Source organism: Charadrius vociferus, unplaced genomic scaffold (assembly GCF_000708025.1).
Source record: "Charadrius vociferus isolate BGI_N301 unplaced genomic scaffold, ASM70802v2 scaffold323, whole genome shotgun sequence".
Taxonomy (NCBI): domain Eukaryota; kingdom Metazoa; phylum Chordata; class Aves; order Charadriiformes; family Charadriidae; genus Charadrius; species Charadrius vociferus.
Window position 1 is genome coordinate 1,108,578 of NW_009647692.1, and position 15,475 is coordinate 1,124,052.

The 15,475-nt window shown below is 39.9% G+C and overlaps 1 protein-coding gene across 1 annotated transcript in view; it reads right to left on the reverse strand.

Annotated features, from left to right (window-relative positions):
• The window catches only part of NLK (nemo-like kinase), a 60,090-nt gene that overhangs the window by 20,844 nt on the left and 23,771 nt on the right, over nt 1-15,475 (reverse strand). The window contains 2 exon segments of the mRNA XM_009881446.1: nt 5,883-5,938; nt 7,530-7,659. Coding sequence (XP_009879748.1) covers nt 5,883-5,938; nt 7,530-7,659 — 186 coding nt within the window.

The following is a 15,475-nucleotide window of genomic DNA, read 5'->3' on the forward strand; positions in this document are numbered from 1 at the left end:
CACCAACTAACTGGCACAGGTCAAGCTGCGCTTACAACGATCTAGAGAAAACTTGTATTTTCTTTCATCTCTACCTAATCGATAACCTCCTTCCATCTGTTGGCCTGCAAACCCTACCTGGCCAAACCCCTATCAGCCAAACTGTTCATCTGCCATCAGCACACCACACAAAAATGAATTTTATAAATTAAATATTGCCAACTTTTTGACCAAAAAAACCCCAAATTAGAATTGCATTCATAAAGAATTAATAAAGAAAAAAAAACTCACCCATCCAGCACCATAAATTCTAGTCCTCTAATTTTTCTGTTCCTTTTGCAAAGAGCCTCTTAAATATTTATACCGGCCTTTTAAAATTTGGGATTTACCTTATGGCTGCAATGAATCTTTACATTTCATTTTTAATGTAAAATATTAAAAAAATCCAAAAGCATTACTCTGCACTTCGTTATGCTAAGATTTCTGTTTTGCTACGCCACAAATCCTCCTAAATCTCAATCCCAAGCATAATGTCTCCCAGATGTCTCAACTAGTTGCCATGCCAACTAAAGCAGCTTAAATTAAATGAGGGCCTGAAATGGCACCTGCACCACTCCAGGTCTGTTGCGCATTAAATAAAGCTCTCTTGACAGGAGCTCAAAGGTGCCATTAACTTGAACAGCAGCTATCTGATTATTGTCTCTAGATAATTTAATGAGGGTCTCCAAACAACAGCGAAAGCAGCACTTGCTTGATGTTCCTGCCCTTTGCAAACATGGCAGCGTCTTAAACAGCTGGTACCGAGTGGGTCAACGACTTCACTCCGGGCAGGACTACCAATGTTTAGCAAAAACAAACCGCAAAACTCCTCCGGATTTCAGTCAACTATTCAAACAGGTACCTGCGTTTTCTTTTTCAAGTCGAACCATAAAATATGTTGGCTACGAGGTGGTCACTGGAGCTGTAATATGCAGCTAAACTGAACATCACTACGAGATAAAAATTGCTACTGACAGCAGTAATTAGTTAAGTAGCTGTATAAAATTAGAACTACAAATGTACCAATTTGCTTCAGAATAATTATCAAGGCAAATGCATGGCACAAAAGAACCTCACTTACTCTGCTGACGGGGAGACCTGCTGAGCTGGTACATTTTACAAGGTGACAGGCAAATTTTAAAAAGGAATGAAGTACACTCTGTGATGTGGTATTCCAAAATGACTTGGATCTTTCTTCAGTAGGTCTCTGCATACCTCAAAACTCAGTTCTATAAACCGTTTTTCTGGGAAGAGGCCAGCATCCTGTGAACAAGTTCTGGGGCAGGCAGATGAGCTGGATGCAAACAGTGGAGTGGAGGTGTCTGTCTGCATGATACTGTAAGAAACATGCTTTTTTTAAAACAAACCAAAACTCTTTCTTGTATATTTCATCCTCCCCCTCTGCTCTGCCCTGGGGAGGCCACATCTGGAGCACTGGGTCCAGTTCGGGGCTCCCCAGTTCAAGAAGGACAGGGAACTGCTGGAGAGGGTCCAGCGGAGGCTATGAAGATGCTCAGGGACTGGAGCACCTCTCTGCTGAGGACAGGCTGAGAGCCCCGGGGCTGTTCAGCCCGGAGAGGAGAAGGCTGAGAGGGGGTCTCATCAATGCTGATCAATACCTACACGGCGGGTGGCAAGAGGATGGGCCCAGACTCTCTTCAGTGGTGCCCAGTGACAGGACAAGAGGGAACAGGCACAAGCGTGACCGTAGGCAGTTCCATCTCCACCTGAGGAGGGCCTTCTCTGCTGTGAGGGCGGCAGAGCAGTGGCACAGGCTGCCCAGAGAGGTGGGGGAGTCTCCCCCTCTGGAGCCATCCCAAACCCGCCTGGACGCCGTCCTGTGCCACTGCTGGAGGTGCCCCTGCTCTGGCGGGGGGTGGGATGGGGGAGCTCCAGAGGGCCCTTCCAGCCCTCACCAGTCTGGGATGCTGTTATGTCTTTTCAGCTGCTTCTAATATTCACTTTAATGGGGAAAGTTTTCAAAAAGTGACTACAAAAACTTAGGCTAGTTCTTAAAAGAGAACGCCTGTCTACCTCCGGTTGCAGAATTCAGCATTACAATCAATTGCAGAAGATTTTGTAATTGGAAAAAAAGAGAACATAGAATTATAGAATCATTTAGGTTGGAAAAGACCTTTAAGATCACCAAGTCCAACCGTAAACCTAACACTGCCAAATCAGTTCAATCAAGAATTAACAGATATGTTAACTACAATGAAATGCTTTTTAGACGCTCTAGCAAAGTCTGAGTGACTATTTACCTTTATAACCGATGTGCTTTAAAGCTCGGTCAGCCCACCCGGGCACACAGATGTACAACAGAACCAAAACATCACTCAAGCTCGTGTATCTGGGATTATAGTTCTGTTCCACCAAGGTAAGTTGATGATTGCAGGGATAAGCCTTGAACTTCAGCTTAATGATCAACTTAAGGGTGAACATATAAAACCTAAAATTCACTAACAACCTCTTTTTCACTTATTTTCTCAAGACAGACACACAGAATAAACATGCTCCACTATCTATTCATTTTTGCAGTAGGTGATATTGGCAAAAATATCAATACCCGTATAAGATGTTAAATGCTCACAAAGATTTTTCAATCTAAAACCTCATTATACATTCCAAATATATTTCAATCTAAGAGTTTGCAAAGAATTTGCATTCTAAAACAAAAATTTCACTAGTCTAAAATTCTTTTCTTCATCACCAGTTTCCTAGGAAATCTTTTAATTTATCATCAAAATTTTAAGTCAGTGTCACAATGAGTTTTCTTTACAAAACACACTTTGCATTTCTTGCTAGCACCTATGAGACATTGAATAATCGAATCTAACTCTACCAGTTCATTTGCAAGACATCTTTCATATCATTTTAGTCATTCTTTTACTATTTCTTTTCTCTTTCCCCCAAAATGGCCCTACAACTCCTTAGAAAGAATAAAGGAAATCAAGCAGTACCGACACTCAATCCCTTCACACTTTTACCACTAATCAGTATACCTTATTGTAAAAATGGAATGTCACTATGATATCTTTAGGAACTATATTAGTGGAGCAACAGAAGTTTTTACAACTATGTTCCCCAAAGATGAAATATAGTTACCCGATCTTCTTAAAATCAATCTGAAATAAGTTCTTCGTATACTACAGTAAGCAGAAGGACATGCAATTAAAAATGTGCATATAAATTAAAACACCTATTCATTCATTCTTCTAATGAATTTAAGGGTCATAAGTGCACTTACTGCAATTATTTCAACAGAAAGGAGAAAGAGGACTACACAGCAAATAGTCTTCTATTACCAATATTAGAGTCAAGAAATGCAAACACATTTAAAAAAAAAAAAGACAGCCCTATAAAATACTAGTCAGAATGACTTAAAATGAGTTAACCGTGAAGGAAACTAACATTTCTGGTTTTATATACAAAACTTGGCAGTAGCTAAGCTCATAAAAATAAGCTTATCCCATTTAAATATTCTTGATTGTACAATTACATGGGAGGAGTAATCCTTAACCTAGATCTGATTTATAACTCATATGACTTGTTATAAAATGAGGGCACTGAACTAGTGCAAATAACCAAACTCCAGGTTTTGAAGACTACTCATATGCCGCTCACATGAAAGAAATATCAAAGCAAAATGTAAGAGCTTTATCTAACGTTCACATGAAAAAGCGCTAGTATGGTGTAGCGATATTTTCAATCAATCAGTACTTTGCTTAAAATCACTGAGTTTAAAATACACCTACTTTCTTCACCGATCATTTCAAGGTATTATAAATAGATCAAACCATTTTCCACAAAGTTCAGTTTATCTAAAAATAAAGAATGACAATTTTGTACCCACTAATTGTCTTGTAAACTGGGTCATACTAGAGCAGCTAAAACCCATCAGTAATTAAAAAATAACCTTCCAAAGTCTAACCATAAGAGTAAGGTGGTGCACTCAGACCTCAAGCAGCGCCACTGAAGACTGACACCAACATAATAAAGCTACTTGTAGGATAAGCAGAACACGTGATGTGGACATTCGCAGGACAGGGGTTTTGTGGGGTTTTTTTAAACCTAACTATTAGCACGCATCCAGGTAACAGAAAAAGCTCTCAGGTCCCAATTACGATTGTATGAAAACTATGTGATTTCAGAAAATAAACCCAAATCCTCAATCAGAACACTTTGTTTATGTTCCTGAATGTATATGCATACATTTTTAGATTAAAATTGATTGGCAGCTTACTTACGCTTTTAACAGACATTTCATTATACCCTGCCTGATTTACAAGCAGATTTTGGTAGCAATTTTGGTTTGGGGAGGAAGTTTTTATTTGCACAACTTGGCTGTGAATTATAAACTTGAAAGACTGCAACCAAAGCTGTAAAAGGAGCAGCAGTTTAATGAGATGACACATAATTGAATATACTATGATTCAAGTGTTCGCTTTCAACAATTCAGCACTGAGTTTAACTTCCAGTGTTTGCTTTTGGGGTTTTCCATGGAAAACACAGAAGTCTATTAGCTGACCTCAGCTGTGTGGCAGATCCCTGTACTGAAATGCCAATCTGATCATGGAAATGTCAATGTGTTAGGATATTTGATCATCTGCTCTCTAAAATATCACTTCTACTGAAGTCTAAAAGGATATTTTGTTACTAACAGCATGTTGTAAAAATATCTGAACAGTTCATAAAACTCAGCAAATAATCTTAAAACTGTTATGGGCAGGAGTCTGGTGAAGAGCTTTTTTCCCCCACACATTAAAAAATACAACATAAACAAATAATGTCATTCAGTGCCGATTATCAGGTTCATTTTTTATTAGCTAAAAAATTCTCAAAAATTGGATCTGAGCATGTTAAATTTTTAAAATAGCATAAAGAAGAGAAAAGACAGTGGGATTTACTGAGGCAGACAATCTTTATTATGATTCCTGGTCTTTCACTAGTAAAGGCTCTGCAGAGTAACAAATTACCCCTATTTAAAATATTATTTTGTTCTAAATCTCACAGCATTTCTAGCTACTTTTTGTACCATGACAACCTGCACTTAACTCATTGCAGTAATTTTTCTAGCAAAAAATCATGAGTAAGTACTAAACCAATCAGCTTTGAGCCAAAGAACTTCTCTTCCAACTAGAGTCAGTAAGAGCCTACCCAGCTCAATGACTTGCTTCTCAGTATTTAAGAATGCAGAAATTCCCAACCCCCAAAATAGAAGATAACTCAAACAAAGTTTGAAAAAGGAAAAAAAACCCCAAACATGACATTCTCATGTAAAGAGATGCACTAAAATTCAATGTTATAACCCAGTTACCCATAGACAGCATGTACCTTTGCATCAGTGACACGTGAAACAGCACATACATCTGTGAGAGATCGGTTTTCTTGATCAACATAGAGGCTGAACAAGGAAAGCCACAACCCAACTAGGCTGCTGAAACATCTCTGAAAAGCCATGGTTTCAAAGGATGTGACAGTAGCACTCTCTGAAAACACGAGAAAGTATTTTAAGGAACTAGTAAGTGAGAAGTTAATTACTGGATACAGTTTTCAAAAAAATATTTTGGGGGAATCACCATTCGTACAGCAGTACCTGTTGGTAAATACCACAATGCCCTGCATTTACAGGCTCTTACATATTTAAAGCTTCATCTTCAATCCTGCAACATTTCACCTCCAATTTTAACATTAATTAAGGGATCTTGATAGTAGAGATTCACTTCTTTAAATAAAACTGTTTGGATACAGCCTCGAGGTTTTTGCAGTCCTGTTTCATAGGCTCCACCAACTACTTGCAGTTGCTAAGCTAATGAAAGTTACACCTACCTCAGTTAAGATGCGCTATTTTATATTTAGGATACATTTCTTCAAAATAGTCAATGTGTGGAGGCTGGAGTATGTCGAGGGCAGAGAGTACCTAGGAAACACCACACAAGATCAAGACCTATCCCAGTCAAACAAACCCAAATCCCTTTCAAAAGACAGTCAGACTGCACCTTTCTCATGGAGATTACCTTTATTCTACCCCACACAGACCAGTAGTCTGTCTCACTAGATGAGAGTTTAATAGCCCACCAAGACAGATATTCTGTACATTCAGGGTCTCTCTCTCTTTCTCTCAATTCAAGAAACTTTTTTCAGCTGTTCAAGCACTAGCTTAAAAGCATAAATTTATCTACCTAATAGAAATTGGTTTATTTCAAAAACATATATAACCATAAAATATTTGAAAGAAGTAATTCTAAAAAAGAATGCAAAAGCAAAAGGTATTACACTTTGTTGTGCCTTTCATCTTTACGAGTTTTGTGATACACTGCTTCCACATGGAATTACAAAACCCAAAGTTGTTCCCATTCTGAATCAGAATCTCAGCTCTCTGTGCAAAGCAAAAAGGTAGAAAAGCAGCAGCGCAGAATTTACATCCTCCCACAGGAAAAAATACAACCTTGGTGTAATCTTTTAGAGCCTGTTCTAGGAGTATCTATGACATTTAGGTGAAGTACACAAACTTCAGCGGTTATCAGGCTCAACTTCTGACCGCTTACAGAGATGCTTTTATTTAATTTTATAGTCCTCAGTAAAATCTTCTCCATAATGAGACCCAGGTGAGGAGCAGTTTAAGGTTGCAGTTCTAAAGAAATCTTGTCCTGGAATCCATCTCCCAAGGACTGGTGATAGTGGTGGTGGTGCGACTCTGCAACCCGGTACAAGCTTGCAAGGCAGTCCACCTCTTCTGCGCTCCCCTAACAACAACGCTCATCTGAATCCAGGGCTTAACCACAAATAAAATCTTGGATACGGTACCCTCAGATAAAAAAAGGTAAACTTTAAAACAGGAGGAAAAACAACGAAAAATGGATCTGAAAGAGATACCCACTTCCTGATCCCATTCCACTAGGAGAAGATAGTCCTCCCAACATGCTGCTCACTGCTCATCAATGGGAGAGGCTGCCACATCCACAGCTGCACTCGGGGAACAGCTTCTCCAAGTACTTTTTGATTCACTTCAGACACAACCATATGGGTCGATTCAAATAATTTCTTAAATGTTTTAACTTATCCTAGCTGATTTTGCCTAGAGCAGATTTGGGAGTGCTTGTACAACCACCCTGGCAGAAGAGAGCGATAAACTCCAACAAAGGGAAGAGGAAGAGAGAACAAGAAATAGCTTGGAAGCGAAAGCATCTCTAGCTGGCATAGCTTTGTGCAGATTGACATTTATCTGAAGCCTAAAGTAAGATTAGGTGGAAGTATATTACCTGTCTATTTGCAAACATTTTGGAAGGGAAATTATCAATCTCCTTACATACTTGATAATTTCATTTTTTATAGTGTTTGCAACAGTAATATCTGAGTTTCCAGGAAATCTGATAACCATAAAATTATAGAGCTTTTAAAGCATTTTAGATATTCCATAGCTTAAAAGAAAGAAATACTTCTGTTACAGATAGCTCCATTTTACAATCAGGCTTTATCAAAGACTTCAAAATTACTTTGAATTTACTTACATTGTCATGCTTAAAAAAACACAACATCTTCAACTCCCGGAAGACCCTTTTACAAGAGACCAAATTTTGGAAGACGTTGGGCATCTTTTTGAGTGCAACTCTCTTTCCATCTCGTGGATCTGTTACTGACCTACAGAATAAAAGATTTAGAACATCACATACTACTGTTAGACAATTTTTCTAAATCAGAAAAGAAAATTTTAGAGTTCTTATCATTCTCAACTTAGACGGTGAGTCAAAACAATGTGAAGACACTTCTAGGGAAAAAAAGTATTAAGCGAAGGGCGTTATGCACTGTGCTACAGAGGCTGTATCAAACGTAGCGTGATCATTCTTTGATTAGAGTACATACGCACATACCCAGTCAGGCTTGGTGGCTGCTAAGCGGCTGGACACACGTACAGCAGTGCACGCGCCGCCTGCCACTGGCATACGCTGTAGCTCAAAGTTAGACCAACACCTTGAGCTCAGGAGCAGACGTGACGATAAACATCCCCTTCACCTCTCAAAAAAGACCTTATTAAGAGTAAAACATTTTCTCAGTTACAGAGATTTGATTTTGTCGCATCTACTGCTTTCTTCTTCCTCTCCTAAGAGGGCAAAAATTTGACAATCCCATTATGACAGAACACTGGCAAGTGTAAGACTATTACTTGATCTATCACTGCATCACTTCACATCTGGAGAAGCAACAGTACATGGTATCTATGTTTCCACACATGCAAGACAGGCATGATATCTGTCTCTCTCCCATAGAGCTTACGGGAGGCAGGTATAGTAGTTCAGAAATCATTAGGTGCTTTGCACTTGGCAAGTATTTTAGTTTAAAGTAATTAGATTCTGAAAATAGAATTTGATAATGAGAACCATAAAACTAGAGCAAGGAGATTATGGTGCCTCAATTCCCAATCACGGTTTTTAAGGTGAGGCTTCTCAAACCTCACTACAAAACAGGGTTTCTAGATCTTCAGCTGTTAGGAAACCTTCATTTTTTTCTGCATGTTCTTATTGGGATGACCAAAATAATTTTCTTCTCAGTGGAATGCCATAACCACACAATAATCTACATCCAGCTATGTACCCTGACGACTACATTTGGCCTTAAAAAGTTGCTGGCTTTTCTACCATTTCACTCTCCTACAGATGACGTAGAAGGATGCTTCTTTTGTCTCAGGTCCATGTTGGTTTAAGTATCTAGATAAAAAATTAGAATGGCGTAATCAAATATCTGCCTTATCTCCAAGTACCACACCTGACTTCAAAATACAAAACAATTCAATGCATCCAAAAAGTCAGAAGTGGCCACTGATACTGGTGGTTGGGAGTCAAAGGAGAACTATCCCAATACACTCGCTAGAACACTTGTTAATTGCCACTGCGTATTTATATTTTAAACAGGGGGCAGAGGGGGTCTTGGGAAAGTTGATACCAGGCTATTTCTATGGTGGGAAACATAGAGCTGAAAAGGTCTTCCAACTCACAATATGTTTCCTGTTTTCTCCAGGACCTTTGCCTCTTGCCTCTAGCCTAGATTGGAAAGAAAGGGAATGAAAACTGGAAGAGTTACAGAACATCTACTGTTAATGCAACTCAGCACTCACCATTGGCCAGACTGATATATCCGCCCTCACCCTGGAGAGTCACTTCATTCACAGGTGAGTCTATTGGCAAAACACGGTACTGTTCATCACGAGTAGGCCACATCTCATAGCTTTAGGACTACAGCAGAAGCGGATTCTGAGTGACACACACCAGGGCCAGCACCAGGCAGTGGTTTGCAAATCATACGAATTTGATCCCAGCATGAGCCGAGAGCTCCCACTGCTCACAAGGTCAAGCACCACCAATCAGCTAATTAGTGGTATTCTTCTCTCTTTACGAGACAGCATTTCTGGCCCTTGCGCCACCAACCAAACCTCTAACCTGTAAAAGCAAGCTGCTGATTCCTGGGAATTAAATATATATATTCTTGCTACAAAACCAAAGTTGTAAAATTTTATTCATAAAAATCCACCCTGATCACACTGCAGATGCTACCGAAATACTAATTTTTCCCTTTGGGGTTTTGACACTATTGCTGACCACTGCACACACACAACTGCTATCGAGAGGTTATTCACGGCTATGGAAGAAATTCCACTAATGGGTCACAATGATGGTACGAGAAAGTATCGTACAGACGCCAGACCTGAGAGACCTTTGCCAACACGAAATTTCCTCACGAACGACTGTTAACGCCGACACAGACCACAAGCACCTTCCTCAGCTATTTTATACTCAACAGCACAGCTAAAACAAGAGTTAACTGGCTTTCTTGGCTACGAAAGATACTTGATTTTAAACCTCCAAAATTTATTTTATGCTATATTATAGCATATTTAGAGCACACTCTACAATTCTTTTTGAATAAGGTGAAGAAAATTGAGTATGTGGGTTTGTTTAATTATTTTTCCTTAGAAACGTATCTAAAAAACGTAACTACAACAAAAGAATTTTCTTTAAACAGAAATAATTGCTATTTTACATTGTAAACAAATTAACCCTCTAAAATTCTTTCACTTTGTTTGAAGAGAGAATAAAACAATGCTTAAGATCCAGACAGCGTATTTCAGAGAGTTCACATCTACTTCTACCATTCCTACTGTCTGTAATAAATTAGTGCAGTAAACACATATAACTTGCTCTAAAGAAAGACTAAAAAGTATTCATTGATCATGTCCAGGGGCTGTACAACACAGAAAGCGTAAAGTAAAAAACAATGGCAATTTGTCTGTAGCTTTACTTGGCTGAAGAAATTAGCTGGAGCTTCACAGATTTAATAGGTTTTCTGGTTGCTTTTTACCTAACCTTCACAGAGCCTGTAACGGGCAGACCGAAAACAATCAGAAGTCACAACCAACGTTTTTGCAGACCGACACGTAAACAAGCAATGCTGCCTTCCAGGATTGATAAAAATCTGTCAGCTGAAACTGGGGCATCACCTTGACTGTTCACAGCACGCGCAAGTCGATGTCCATAAAACGCGGCGCAGATAGCTGCGAGCTTCGCAAGCCTTTTAAACGCCTGGCTGTATATTTAGGCTGTATCTATAGCAATCGGCTTCTGAATTTGAGCACTATCGCAACAGAAAGACACCATTCCGACTAGTCACAGAAGAATAATCCATTTTGTAAATATTGACAAGCAAATAACTTATCAGAATCAGCTTTGAAATTTTAGGTATTTTTGACATATTAAAATTTCATAAACAGGTCAGACGTGCAATACAAGTCACATATCTACACAAAACAGATACAAGAAATGGAAAAAGTGCTGGAACAGCAAGTAATTGATCAATCAATAAAAACAGCATTTATAAAAAAAAAAAGAGCAAGAATAGTCCTGCTTTGGTTTTGGGCTTAAAGACTAATAAGAACCAAAAGACTGTAACAAAACCTGTTGAGGAAAATGCTACACTGCTGGACAGACGAAGCATGTATGAGAGTCCTCTCTGCTCTTCAGGTGTTTCCTTATTATTGTTAATGCTCCCGAAGGCTTTTTAGACAAACCGCCCCAGGGATTTGGGAGCCCCAGATAAAAAGGGGGCCCACGCGCCGCCGCACACTGCGGGTTTTTCGTCACCTTCAGCCCTCACCGCGGCAGCAGCACCAACGGGGAGACAGAGTTGTTCCTGAAATTCAACCTACAGCAGATGGGATGAAACCGATCTGCTGGGAAAGGAATAAATACCAAAACAAGTTTCCACTCGCGGCTGGTTCATCTCTAATTGAGCAAGGGGGAATCATCCGTGTGGTACTTGAGGATCTGGATCCCGGTTCTCCTCCCCTCTGACAAACGTCTCGGAGGATGCATGTTTCAGCAGCAGCAACACAGCTTCGGGACCCTACACTCAGGACCTTTTGGAGTTATTGTTAATAGCTGCCTTTTAACCATATTTCTGTTTAGAAACTTCCTAACTGCCTTTTCCCAGATCTTGAAAGTATAAATATTATTCCAGCAATTGACAAGAAAAATGCAGTAATATATTATTAGATGGACCATAATACACATGGTTTCAAAGTTTACATTGTGTTTTATTAACATTTCACCCAAAAAACTTCCAAAGTAGCATTTCTTGTTAGTAATCACGCAAAGTCCAGCCAGGCCTGTGGCTGGAAACAAGCTATAGCCCTAACGAGGCGAATGAACAAAGATAACGAACCACTCTGAAGGTGGCTTCCGCCATCTCCAGTGAAAATGACCCCATCCAAAACCTCTCCTTGTCCTAATGACCAGCTAGTTGTCAAACTAAACTTCACATAAATTATTTAAATATTATGTACAGTGTGCTTTAATGCATGTACTAAACCAACAACTGTTTGTTACAGTAACATATCTATTTACATAGTCCTATCTAATAAAATGAAACCCCAAGTAAAAACTGCTAACATTTTCATTAGTCTAAAAATCAAACTTAAAAACTAGAACCTACACCCATGTACACTCTTCAGATAGTGTCATACCTCCACACAAAATTATCAGAAGGCCTCAAAAGGTGTCCTTTTAATTGAATTATAGATTACAGTAATCACCCCCGATTCTAATACAATATTAAAATAGAATAGCAGAATTCAGATTTAGAATAGTAACCCGAAACATTTTCAGGCAAAGTCTGAAATTCAATAGACTATTTTAAAAGAACAGAAGTACTCCTCTCACACCATCCAAAATTATAGAAATGTTAAAATACAGAGTGTGTGAAATACAGTTACTTGCATTCACTGATTTTCAATGACACTGCCTCTGCTGTAGTGCCTGTGATGATTTTCCAAGTAAGCCATAACAGCCGTCTGAAGTGAGCAGCCTGACCTCCTCGCCTAAACCTCATGGCATCTCCCCGCCGCAGCCGCGGCCGAGCGCACACCACCTACTTCCTCCAGTTGCCCATGAGCTGCGCCGGCAGCAGCCATGGTGGCGATACCGGCCAAGCCTGGGAAAGGAATACATTCGAAGATAAAAATCTCAATCCAAGACACAAATTCAGAGAAAGTATCTCTGGGGTCCCACTAGGCAAATGAAAACCTAAGTCTGATGTGGACGTCATTGTGAGAAGATATCTAAAATAGCATTTTTGATGGATTTGAAACACTCGTTTTCATCAGCTGTACTGCTACAAAATTACACTAGTTGCATACAAACACAAGAATCCAACAGTCAGCTTTTGCAAAAACTAGTTCAGATGGAAAAGGAATTAGGACTTGAATGTTCACCATCTACAGTTGAGCAAATTTATATCTGCTCTGCAGAATGTCATGAGGCAGTTTAGAGTTGCCTAAGTTAAAGTTCTCATAAATCAACATTAATTACACGTGAACAGTAATACAAACTGCAAAACGTTTTTTTATCTGTGTTAAGCCTGTGCTTTGTCTAGCCTCATTCCTAATCCCTTTATTAAAAAAAAAAAAACCTTTATAAAAAAATAAAATAAAAATTATCTTAGAAAGATTATATAGATATAAAAGTAATTGCTAAAAGCCTAAAAATCCTTCCAACCACTACCCCCAAAAATACGAAATGGATATCCATCTTCTCCTCTCTGACTGAAGGTGTACACTTCAAACTTCCGCGCGCGGATTCCCAAGCCTCTGCTGCTGCGGAGCCTCGCTTGAGAAAACCGATGGCACTTTGTACTTCGCAGTACCACAGCTCTTTAGTTCAGCATCCACAATGACGCTCATCTAGGATTACTGAACGCTGTGAAGTCAGAAGATAATCAGGCAACTGATAGCAGTGAACATCAGTGTCCTGTTAATTCTTCTACTCCTCCCGTGGCTGTAGCTGTCACGCAGCCTCGCTAGGGAGAGTGAGAGGGTTGATAAAATGGTTGGTCTTCAATCAAGTAATACAAAATTCTGGTTTATATTGATAGCTACCACAGGCTTACTGATGCTCATTTTTACTAGTTGCAGGACCCATTTTAAAAAAAAAAAACAAAAAAAGTTAAACGTACTGCAGACCTGTTAAAGTTCATCGCAGTGTAAGCAAGTCTGTTGTGTCTGCTCTCCTCTACTTCTCCAGTGCTTCCACACAGCAGAACGTGGTTTTAGTGAAGAGTCTTTTCCTGGTGCTCCTGTCGTTGGCTCTCATAAAGGAATGGGTTACATGGGGTTCCCTTGGCATAGGCACTTAAGGTCAGTTCCTTTTTTCTTTTAAATACCCGACTTCTACAAACAAGTAATGATCCACCTCTCCTCTATCGCTGTAGCTGCAACAACTTCCTTCTGCTCCTCACCCCCTTGCCTTAGCTTGGGAGCTTAACACCACTCACCAGCAACTTCACTTCAAGGGGCAGCACAAAACTAACAATCAAAGTTATGAAGATCAGAAATGTCACGACTGCATTCCAAAGAACAGAAAAATGAAAGAAGGAAAGAAAGAAGAAAGCCTGCCTGAGAAACTGGTATTTACAGCATCTAATAAAGATGCTAAAAATGTTGCTTTGTGTTTGTGTACAGTACCTAATTTTGTACCAGTAAAATAATTATTTATAGCAATATTCTATCAGGTCACATATCCCCAAGAGAAACGAGAAAAGCATGAAAATCTCCTAGGAGCTAATTGAGAGCACAGCTAGGAAGCAGCTTTACTTACTGCCGCTGTGAGAAGAACCCCTTTCAGCTCCCTCCTCTGCTCCATCCGGCTCTCGCCCCGGTGGCTCGAGCAGCGGAGCAAGCGGACGGCGGGACTCTGCCCATCGCTCAGCACAGCCCATGGGCGCTCTCAAGCTACCGCTGACCTCTGCAAAGGCTGCACTTACTGAGCATCAACTGTAGCCGGGGGTAAAGAGAAGAGACCAAGACAGAAACCAAAAATAACCTAGCAAAAATTATATGTAGGTATGGGGCAAAAAAAAGTTAATAAATACAATTTGGAGGGGGGAAAAATATCAAGGAATACCCAGTTTGGCTTTAATCACGCCTCTAAGAATTACATGATTCCAGATGTTTCTGAGAGAACACCCAATCATTCAGGTTTCTTTATTATACTGCACAAACCACTGCAAAAAGCTACTTTTAATACCCTTAAAGAAGTCACGCGTTTTGCTTTCACAGCAATTACAAGTCTTCCAGTGCAATTAACCAGCGCCCAGAGCGGCCGTTTGGGTACCGCGGGGGGAGCGGGCTGCCCGCCTGCGCGTCCGTCAACACGCGGGGAACAGCCTCCTGCGCCCGCTCCCGCTGCGCCCACGTCCCGCCGGCCCCCCCGACTCGCGCTGCCTACGCAGTGACGGCAGAATACTAACTGGGAAAACTTATCAAACAATGCATTTGTAAAATTAAAAAAAGTTTAGTGGAAGATGCTCCCCCTGTTACCTTACCAGGGGTTTAGTACTTAAGAGGAATGCAAGAAAGTAAAGAAAAAGAAAAGGAGTAGGAGTTCGCAATTACACCAGATGAAGCACCGCGGGAAACCAGGCCCTCGGTCACACTGGGAGCTTGGGGACAGAGCCAGAAATGGGGATTGCATCCCTGCCGCCGAGGGCCACTCCTCTATCCATCAGAAAACTTTTTTTTCCCCCTGATTATACATAATATAAATATGTATGTCTTATTATATTGAAAATTATACATTCAAATATTAAAAAAAGAGTCTGACACAAAACACATAAAGAAAAAATACTTTACAAAACCCATAACTTCTATGTACATTGCAGGCTAATCACTCCAGAAATAATAAAATTTTAAAGAGTAACAGAACGACAGAAAGGATTAATGATACAATCCAGACCTGTAGTGAAAATGTTTTCAAAGACAATTCTTATCTCCGAGAATCCTGGCAGGCATTTAGCCTTTTCAGTTACGCATTATAGGTCTTTAGCAACTCTCTACCATGTTGATGGCAAATTTTCAAGGTGGAGACTATGCCAACAGTAACTTTTCTCTCTCTGAATCCAGGTCGACGCATAC